We start from the raw sequence: 11,394 nt of genomic DNA, 5'->3' as shown, positions 1-11,394 counted from the left end.
CCTTCACTGTTCACTTTTCGGTGCCTGCAACAATAATTCTTGTTTAGATGAGCCTACTCAAATGCTTAGAAAGTTGAGGTAATTTTAATCTGCTTTAGTATTTAAACGTTTATATTTTTTAAAGTATGATTGTAATTTTTTCTTTATTTTCTTGTTTTATGTTTTTGTAAACTGCTCTGAGGTTTGTTTGTTTTTATGCAATCAAGCGGTGTATAAATTTTATGAAATAAAATATAAATAAATTTAAGTGGTGTGGGGGGTTGCAGGAGGGAGAGGGAATTTTAAGTTTTGCAAATGGAGACATTACCATTAGCTGAGTAACACAGTTGGGTGCAACTCAGTAAGTTCATCTCTCCTTAGAAATGAAGGTTCACAGGTTTTGCTGTAAAAGGAAACCTATAGAACCTAACAAACTTTTTGAAGACTTGCTTTTGGGCTCCTGAGCATTCCTAAGGAAGACTTTGGGCCTACCAGTTCTGTTCCTTAACATTCATACAGACACAGGTAGGTAGTTTTGTTGGTCTGACGCAGTTGAAATAAAATAAAAAAAATAAAAATTGTCCTGTAGCACCATAGAGACCAACTAAGTTTGTTCTGGGTATAAGCTTTTGTGTGCATGCACACTTCTTCAGAAGTGCGCATGCACACGAAAGCTTATACCCAGAACAAACTTAGTTGGTCTCCAAGGTGCTACTGGACAATTTTTTATTTTATTTATTCATACAGACAGGTTATCTTTTCTGTGTCTTGTTTGTAACCACTGCCTTGGTATGAATTTTTTTAAAATAGTATTTTTATTAATTTTCCATTTTTAACAATAATTATATCACATTAACGCCTTTTGTAAAATGTTATGCTCTACCGAGCTCACAACTTCCCTCCGTTCGTCTTCTGGTTTTTATAAAACACATATTATGTCCACACATTTGTATTTGCTTAATTCTACATATATCTAAAATTATTCAAAAGTCAAAACACATGTAGAAAGTTCCTTCTTTTAAACCTTGTGAGTTTTATCTCAGTCCTGCTAGTGTTTTTATATGTTTACAATGATTGTCTATATATTGCATAAATTTACTCAAATCTCTCTGGAACGCTTGGTCACTCTGGTTTCGGATTTTCCCTGTCAGCTTTGCCTTTGTATGAATTAGCAGTGACCCATATTCTTTCATTATAGTATTCTAGGAATTATTTGTGCCCCAAAGCAGCTAGAAGGCATAGGTAGGGGGAGCACACTGCTTTACTGTAGCACCCTGCTTGTGGTTAACGCTTAGCTGGAATGAAATATTCAACGCAGCAATAGAGAAATTAAAATAATAGTTTATTTGTCAGACAAATAAATGAGAGGCACAGTGGTATATGGTTACCAAGCTCTGGCCTGTTCTCCTGCCATTATAGCCAGCACTTATATTTCCTTAACCCAGCCCCCTTGCTCCTCCTTTGGCTGCCTCTGTCCAATCAGCCTGGTTGAAATTCCTATTGGCTGTTTGCTAGAACCAATCACAAAAGATACACCCATTTCCTATTGCCTTTTATGGGAAACAAAAAGCTATATTTATAATTGGCAAACAAGTAGCCATTAACCTCTACAAGGCACCTTAATTACCAGATCACCTTTGCCCCCTTAATTCTAAAATAGAGCAGATGGCTAAAACAGATGGTGGCTAATTTTATTTTAAACAGATGTCAGAGATCTTTGTGTTCACATTCTCACGCATCATCAATGAAAGATCTCCTTCTTTTGGAGGTCTTTAAACAAAGGCCTGACAACCATATGTCTGGAGTGCTCTGATGGTGTTTCCTGCCTGACAGGGGGCTGGGCTGATAGCCCCTGTGGTCTCTTACAACTATATGAAATAAGAATCCAACATTTCTTACTTTCTAAATCCTTTGCATAATTACATTTAAGCCAATATATTTAATACATAACATATATAGTTTTTTTATAAGCAAAGACGTTTTCAAAGTAAGAAAAAACTTAAAAACAGTTTCTTCAGAGAGAAGCCCCCCTTTCCCTATTTCCATTAGCTCTTGCCCTTTTAACCTTAGGAAAATGTGGTTCAAGTCTCTAACGGGAGGCACAATAATTCTTACTATTTACCAACTTAATTGCAGCTTGATTGTATTCTGTAATTTGTATGGTCAATGTGACCTTTTGTTCCCAGCCTTTTTATGACCGCAATAAACCAGAGGGCCCCTGCCCAAGCGATTGCCAGCTGCCTGCTGGTTTCCTGCCTCGAAAGAAACATTTGTGGATTTAAGCTAATTTTTAAGATACAACCTTGATCAAAATATAAGCCTTGATTAAAAATGCAGGCTATGATCAGATGCCTCATTACTGCAAATGTTTGTTGCACCAGGAAGATTGGCCAGTTTTAATATTACCAATGCATAGTGACACAATTGAGCTCTCACTTCATTTGTGAAATATATTTGTTTATATTGAAATGCTTCCCTTTCAGTCACCTGGAAGAAAGAACTCAGTGGGATCATCCCAAATCCGGGAAACGGAAACGAGTTGCAGGAGGTTTGTGTCTAGTTTTGCTGACTGGTGGTTCTAAACACAGGGGGAAAAGCTATAAAAAAGTCAGAAATTAGATTGTTTTAACAAAATAAAAAATTTCTATGGAAAACCTCATTTTAAAATTTCCTGCGGTCTGGTGCCATCTGGTGTTGTTACATGTTTATAGCATATTCAGTTCACTGTTTCTTTACTAATGTAGCTGAGTCCTAATACTAGTAAATTAGTCTGTCCCATTATCTGTGTGATACTTTTCCAAGTAAAATATCAAGGGAAAATAGTGGAAGCACATTTTTAAAAAGTCCCACTAACAATTAATGTTTTCCAATAAAACATTCCAATTGTTTTAAATACACTTTTATTTTAAATTGCTATCCTGGGCACCTTTGGGAGGAAGGGTGGACTAGTAATTTAATTTAATAATAAATAAACTTTGAAAAGTTAAAGCCTGAGCCATCAGTTTGTTGTGCCATAATTTGCAAATGATTGCAGATAATCTCTATGGCTTGGAAACAAGACATGAATACTTGTGTCATAGGAAGACCCTAATGTTGGTCCTTAAACCATTTAATCTGGAATCCTTCCTCAAAAATTTGTGAGGCTTCTTCTGTAGTGGAAGTAAATTATTGCAGCTGTTCACTCATTGTCTTCCTTTTATAAAATATAGCTGCAGAAGAACAAATTGTCCTGCATTATTGGGGTTGCTGTATTGGGCATACTAGAACTTTGGATTGTATACAACATGAAACATCAGTGGCCATTGCCATGACTCTTCCATTTCAGGTTAAATGTTGCAGTTACAATGCTTTCTCTTTTCTCATCTCCCTACTTCAGTAATTTCAGATCTTCAATTATATATAGCCTTAGCAATAAACTTATAAAGAAAGGTGTGTGCAGACTAACTGAATCCCTTAAGGGCCACTAACTACCGAACAGGCATTGCTCATTTTCAGCTTGATCCAATGCTTGGTTATCTGGAAGCAAGTCTCATTGAATTCAGTGTGTGCTTAGTCCCAAAAGAGTGTGCATAGGATTATAGCATTAAAACCATGTGGAAGGTTAATTTGTTGATTGTCTTCCATTATTGTGTCACACTCTTCCTTTCCTGGATATTACTGGTTCTTGTCTCCACCACATTCTTCAGTTGAAGACAAAATGTTGCTGAGGATATACAATTTAAGCTCAAAGCTTTAAATTGCTTTAAAAATGCCACTAAAATTATTTTATATTCCTTCAGATTTGCCATATGGATGGGAGCAAGAAACAGATGAAAATGGACAAGTCTACTTTGTTGAGTAAGTGAGAGAACTGCAAGCGTTCTAATTCTCCTCCAGATGACATTTCTGCAGTTTTGTTATTTTGATGGTCACTGGTTTCCAAATTGTCTATCCTTGCACTATTCAAAGCAGTAATGCAGTGAAATACTTATCCAGATTTTCTTGTAGCATGTTGAAGCTTGTTTTGTAAAAAGCCTCTTGAAAGGTATAGTTAATAAAAAATGCCAAACCATATTAAATCTAATATGATTTAATTCATTTTCTTTGGAAAAGTTGCTTGAAGCTGTCAATGGCAAGTCTGCCTAGAGATTTGAAGAATTCACAGCTAATTTACAGAGCATATGCATGTAAATAGTTCCCATAATATTGGAATACAAAAGAGCAGGAGAAACAGAAAGTACCATTTCACACCATGCATAGCTAAACTGTCGAATTTTCTCCCACAAGAGGTAGCAATGGCCACCAACCTAGGTGACTTCAAAAGAGTTTTAGACAAATTAATGGAGAATAAGGCTATCAATGGTTACTAGCCACAGTGACTAGGTTCTACCCTGCTATTGTCAGAGGCATTAAGTTTCCAAATACTAATTCCTGGGAGCTGGGGAGAGTGCTGTTGTTCTTAGTTCCTGCTTTTGGGATTCCTATAGGCATCTGCTTTGCCACTGTGAGAACAGGAGGCTGGACTAGATGGGTCATTGAACTGATTCAGCAGGCTCTTTTATGTTTATAGGTTTCATCCCTTGCACTTACAATTACATGGTGCCTGGTTGAAGGTCCTGGGAAATACCTCTCCCTGAGACTCAGTGAACCACTGTCCTGGTGAACAATAGTAGACTTGATAGTCTGACTGTTTAAACCAGCTTCATGTAGTCATTGCATTCGACTCTTTTTCATAGCCATTTTTCTGTCACCTTCCCAACACACAGAACTGAGACTGTAAGCCAGTAATATCACAATTGGCCTTCAGTTACAGACTATTAATGTTTATTACTTGTTGCGGACCACTTTATTTTTACTTAAGGAAAGCTAATCCATAGAGATGAAACTGGAAACTATTGCCCATTGACTTTCAGCCTTTTGTGCTACAGGAACAAAACAATGGAAAACTCAAGAGTTCTATATTTGTAGGTTTAACATAGCCACAGGTCTTGTAAGCTGCTGGGTGTTTTTTTTAGCAATCAATCTGTTTTTTCAATCTGAGTATTCAGGAAGCAGGGACGCAGGTGGCGCTGTGGGTTAAAGCCTCAGCGCCTAGGACTTGCCGATCGAAAGGTCGGCGGTTCGAATCCCTGCGGCGGGGTGCGCTCCCGCTGCTCGGTCCCAGCGCCTGCCAACCTAGCAGTTCGAAAGCACCTCCGGGTGCAAGTAGATAAATAGGGACCGCTTACCAGCGGGAAGGTAAACGGCGTTTCCGTGTGCGGCTCTGGCTCGCCAGAGCAGCGATGTCACGCTGGCCACGTGACCCGGAAGTGTCTCCGGACAGCGCTGGCCCCTGGCCACTTAAGTGAGATGGGCGCACAACCCCAGAGTCTGTCAAGACTGGCCCGTACGGGCAGGGGTACCTTTACCTTTACCTTTTATTCAGGAAGTATGTCTATTATAGATTTCTGGCCAGAAGAATGCCTTACAGTGACAATTTAATGTAAACAGTAATGGACTATGCAAAATGTATCTCATTTGAATCCCTCTTTTGATATACCTGTTGTTGGTTAGAGCCTGCAAGATTATTGGTAGGATTTTTTGGTCTGTCCTCTGGGGTCTAATTTCATTCCTAAAAGACTCTTATCATGACCTCCAAATTGTGTGATAAAATTATACAAATTTACAAATTATACAACTATTTACAAATTATACAACTATAAAATTATACAAATAGTTCAAAACAAAACAAAACCTTATTTATAAAAAATATTTGTAATCCACCCTTCCCCTGAAGGTTCCAGGGCAGGAACATGTAAACATCAAAATTAGAGTTGAAACAATGTAGTACTAAGCTGAATGCAAGAATGAAAATCTGCCATCAAATTGCAGATCCCTAAAAGCAAAGTAGCAATGACAAACAGGTGCTCATGTTTTCCAAGTTAGACCTCCCCAAAAATCTGGGCAAAAAAATTTGGCTTCACCTGCCAATGAAATGAGGGTAATGTTGTTGTGAATCACACCTTGGTGGGCAGGTTATTCAAAGAGTAAATCCAAAGTGATGAATTTTTTAAAAATAATACATTTTCTTTTATTAATACACAAAATCAACCAAAGATAGAGCATAAAGAAATACAATTACAGTAGGTTGAAAGCATCATGTTTGGACATTATCCTTATACTTGTTCCAGAACATTAAAAAAAAACTTTTAAAATAAACCTGTTAGACTAGTTTATATGTATTCTTTTATAAGTTAGTTAGTTTAATCATAGTTACTATGGATCATTTTTTCTCAATCCATTCAGATATTGTGGGATATACACTTTACCTCCAATTTTAGCTATTTTAGTCTTAGCAATAGTTATAAAATTGAACACTATTTTTAAATCATTTTATGGAATAACATCTTTTAAATAACGAAGCAGAAATATTTAAGGCTCCAAGGGTATATGATAATTTTATCTGAGAACAATTCCAAAGGATACGTATTTAATCCACTTTCTATCATCCACATTTTCAACATCTATCCAATCCTAACTTATATATTAAATTTAATGTATAAGGTGTTGATCAAAACCATTGATCAATGGTTTTAAAATAGTTCTCCTTTAGGTCTGCTGAAATTATATTAGATAAGAAGTTGGCACAAATCCATTGTTTCCTTGTTATTCTTTGAATCTCACACCCATTTTCTCATATATGTATCCTGGTTATGATCCAAGTTTAACCAAAGGTCATAGAATCTTGCAGTTATGCCTTTATCCAGATGAGAGATAAATATAATTTCTCATTTGTCCTCTTTCCTTACTATTCCACATTTTTGTATCGGAGAGGAACCCCCTGATAAAACTTAATTTTTGCACTACTCCAGGATTGTGAAAGAATGGGGGTTGTGGAGACTAACAAGGTCGGACTCAGCAATACAAGCAGCAAGTCTGTAACTTAAAACTGAACAGGGACATAGCAGTGTTTGAATATAAAGTAGTTCTCAGTGTTTGCATTGTTACTGAAGATATATTAGCATGACCATCGTTCTTTTTTTTCTTAAGCCACATAAATAAAAGGACAACATACCTTGACCCAAGACTAGCATTTACCGTAGAAGATAATCCAATGAAACCCAATGCCAAGCAGAAGTATGATGGAAACACCACTGCAATGGAAATCCTTCAGGGTCGTGATATGAGTGGAAAAGTGGTCATAGTCACTGGAGCAAATTCAGGAATAGGTAGGTCAATATTGCATTCAGTTTTGTGGCAAGCTGTATTGGTGAATTTGCATGTGTTACATGCATGTGGATACTACCTCAGTGGTCTTCATAACTGATTTTCAAAATACAAGGTTGATCAATGCTGTATGTGGTATATTTATGTATAAAAGGACCAACATTCCAAACTTAAATTTATTTAATTGGATGCAAGTCCCAATAACTACTTATTTCCATGTAAAGGTTCATCTGCACAGAAACTTGTCCCAGTTCTGATTTGTCCCTTAGCATCAAATCTAAAAGTACAGTCTGTCATCAAAGGAAGGTAAGAAATGACTCAGGAAAACTGCATGCCAAGTGATAGTGCGTTATTACACAATTGTCTGGTTTGGCTACCTCACAAGGAACGTTCTAGATAATTATTTAGAGGTTTTGGTCATAGTTAAATTCTTGGCAGTTATTGTTCTGATTAGCTTTGCTATCAGGTACTTCCCATTGCTTGGTCCCTGCTTCTGCCAACTTAGCAATTTGAAAGCATGTCAAAGTGCAAGTAGATAAATAGGTACCGCTCTGGTGGGAAGGTAAACAGTGTTTCCATGTGCTGCTCTGGTTTCGCCAGAAGCAGCTTAGTCATGCTGGCCACATGACCCAGAAAAACTGTCTACGTCAGCTCCCTTGGCTAGTAAAACGAGATGAGCTCCGCAACCCCAGAGTCTTCCGCGACTGCACCTAATGGTCAGGGGTCCCTTTACTTTTACCTTCTTTTAATATTGAGCCCAAAACAGGAGCTCATTATACCAACGAAGCAAATAACTGTTAAATAAAAAAGAGTTCATGTGTATATGTGCCAGTGAGTAATGTGACTTACTATTTCCCATGGTGATATGAACACTGTATTTTCAAAAAAGATAATATGTGTAAGCTGTTGCATCAAACTATGGAGTTCTAAATTTAAATAGAAAGAAAGCATACTTGCAGTTTGAAAATTCAAAGCTACCTAAGGAGGGTAGGGGAGAATATATTTGGCAGTTAACTGCTTTCTAGTTCCTTTAAACTTCATAGAGTGAGGAAATGTATAATAAGATGACAAACATAAGAGGCTTTTCCTTTGAGTACACCACCTTTTCAAAATGAAATTTTTAAAATATTCATTGTTGGGTTCTACTTACTTGCTATTAAAGGTCTTGTCAGTTTGGTTTTCTGCATTTCTGTGGAGCACAAAAAATATTAGCTGACAGTTTATAAACACTTGTTGTAATTAGCAACTAGCATCCCTTCACCTGTATTTCCAGTAAAAGAAGTGAAAATTAGTGATGGGTTTTGAAAATTTACTGCTTCCAAGTTTTATTAAAAATATAGTGCAGGGTATTTCTATGTCTCATAAGGCATAGTTCAGGGAAGTCTGTTTCTATCAAGTGGCAAGGTTTTGTGTTTGTATTTTGTTCAGTCTATGGAGAGTAATATATTTTGCTCATAGCTTTAATATTATTGGATTTTTTTATGTGTCTTAGCATTTCCAGTGTGGTGTAAAGCAGAAACATGGCATAAAAATGTTTTAAAATAATACACATTTGGCAGCCATATCCTGGGCTCCTACCTTACTTGTGAGTTAGCAGTCTTGATTTTTCCCCCCACTAGAGGGCTCTATTGCTCTTCTGAAAAAAATGAAGCAAAAAGAAAGAGAAAAAAGAGCAACATATCAAAGTGCTTCAAAGTTTACCAAAACAAATATTAGTTTTGTCTTGGGCTTTTTATATATCAATTGCTGGTGCTAAAGTTCAAATGTGGAAGAGTAGGTGAACTAATTTCTGCAAGTAGCTGACTTCAACTTCATTGGCAAATGTATCTGACAAAACTAAACATAGTAGTTCGTAGTATCCCAGAATTTTTAACTTAAGATAAAGATAAATGTGGATATCAAAACACTAGCATTTGTCTTTTAAGGCTTATATAAAGCTTTCTTTATGTCCTTGAAATCCTGTGTAGTCTAGCTTTGTGTATGCAGTACTCACTTGGATCTAATCTCTTGTAGGCAGTGCAAGAACTCTGCAACATGATGCAAGAACACTTGTGATGCTGCTGAAATTCTTTAAAGGAACACTTTTTCTCTAGGGGCATAGGCAAAGCTCCCTAAATTCTTCTATTACAAACTGTAACGTGCTTAAACTCTTTTGAGGAAAAGCAGTATTGTATCTGCTACTGTACAATAGAAGATTTGGTCATGATCGCCATATGCATGCATGCCACGAGTCTCCTTCAACAAACGTTTTGCCTTTGAATGTCAAAGTAATTGGAAAACTGTTTGAGTGCGTGTTGATGCCTGGCCCCTGAGTTTATGTGTACATGGGAGATTAAAGAGAGATGGAAACTAAACAATTCAGCAAGTCGCATCTTGTCAGTTTCAGTTGCACCACTCTGAGAGGAAATATATACACCATGGCCAGGATGCAAAAAACAGCACAATTAGATCTGTACACTCAAGGGGGAGCTTTTTATTCCCCATTCTCAAACATTAGCCCCTTATTGCTTGTGTCAAGCAGTTCTCAAAAACTGGAAAAAAGTTACAAAACCACTTTGTGGTTGGGGGGTCTGATCTTTCAAGAAGAACAAGTCAACTTGTACTTATCAAAGACAAGCCCTTGAATTACTCTTTGCCCACAACCCAGTGTCTCTGCACCTGTCTTCTATGATATTTGTACAGTGGTACCTCTGGATACCAACAGGATCCGTTCCAGAGTCCAGTTCACATCCTGAAGCGAACGCAACCCACGTCTGCGGGACGCAATTTGCCGCTTCCGCACGTGTGTGGCGTCATTTTTACCATCATGCATGAGCGGCGAAACCCGGAAGTAACACATTCCATTACTTCTGGGTCACCGTGGAGCGCATCCTGAAAGCGCTCAACCTGAAGCAACTTCAACCCGAGGTATGACTGTACATGTTAGTAACTACTTTGTGTTGCTCCCTTGTCTTTGAGTCCTGCATAGTTATTTGATCTTGCATTGTTTTGCATTTGTCTCTGCCTGAGACATGATGAAATTGATACATGATAGCACAATTGGCCCCTCAAAAGGTAGCTGCCAATAACACTTTTGTGCTCTACAGTGCCATCCCTTTTGTTATAGCTGCTTTCCAAAACCTGACTAAGTGATGATAAGAGATGCAGTTTTTAAATAGTTTTGCAAACGTGCTTACCTTGGTGTCCTTGTTTTGTTTGCCCTTGTGGGCTGAATACTTTTTTTGTAATGTCTGATGCTTGAAATGGAAAAGCAAACTAATGGCATGTGAGGTATGCAAAACTATCTTTGTGTAACATTTGTGTTAAATTTCTTTTAGGCTTGTCAAAAGTAGACAAATGCAAAGAGAAAATGAATTGGAATGCAGTCATTGGAACCATAGTGGCAGATGTGATCAAATATATTTGGATTAAGGGAAAACTGTAAAACCATAGTGCTGGGGCAAAGCTATCAAAATTGTTAGATTGAGTTATGAATATTGTTTTTCCTCTATGCAGAACTTTTGAATAGTTTCTGTTGTCAAATCTTAAAACTAGGGGAGAGCTAATATGAACAGGAACTTGATTAAGGTGAAAAAAAAATCTTTAAAATGTTAGCAGAGGGTAGCCTAAATGTCCTTGGACTATGGAAGTGTTTTTTTAGATGGTGATGAAGAGTTTAGTAAAACCCTACCACCTGCAGATCATATAGTAGGATACTTTCTTTACTATATTTTCAGCTGAAAATAACCATCTTGCTGTTGGCTCAAAATCCCAAACCTGCACATTAATCAGAAAGTAGAGTTTCATTAGAATCCTGATTATCTAAATTTGCTGTAAAAGTTCTCTTAAATCCCCCAAGCACAGAAGCCAGGCATTGCTTGTTTTTGTTTTTTCCAAGACATGTGGCTTTTGGGAGTTTTCTGTGAAATCTACAGCTCTTGGGAACCTTGGCCTTTATTTTTAAAAATAAGCAAAGTGAAAACCTAGTCCTTGTAATGGTAGAGATGCATTTTTAATATGTTATTTTTGTGGGTGGGGAGTGAAGCAGTCCTTATCACTGTCCATCCTTAATGGAATTTCTTCAATGCCTGCCTAGCAGAAAACTGTACAGTGGAGGAAAGTTGCATGGAACTTACTTGCATTTAGTGCCACGTAGAGAACAGAAAAAATGCTCAAGGTCTGTTATCTTACTCCCCCAAAGTGTGCTGCAAGCATTCTATACTGTTGCAGGAAGAATCTCACAATCAAGTA

The 11,394-nt window shown here is 37.3% G+C and overlaps 1 protein-coding gene across 1 annotated transcript in view; it reads left to right on the top strand.

Annotated features, from left to right (window-relative positions):
• WWOX (WW domain containing oxidoreductase) overlaps positions 1–11,394 on the top strand; it is a 555,885-nt gene that overhangs the window by 1,761 nt on the left and 542,730 nt on the right. The window contains exons 2-4 of the mRNA XM_079988231.1: positions 2,463–2,527; positions 3,759–3,816; positions 6,988–7,166. Of these exons, the coding sequence (XP_079844357.1) occupies positions 2,463–2,527; positions 3,759–3,816; positions 6,988–7,166 (302 nt within the window). The remainder of the gene's footprint in view (positions 1–2,462; positions 2,528–3,758; positions 3,817–6,987; positions 7,167–11,394) is intronic.

This window comes from Podarcis cretensis (genome assembly GCF_951804945.1).
Source record: "Podarcis cretensis genome assembly, chromosome: 8".
NCBI lineage: Eukaryota > Metazoa > Chordata > Lepidosauria > Squamata > Lacertidae > Podarcis > Podarcis cretensis.
This window is presented reverse-complemented; position numbering and strand designations above follow the sequence as displayed.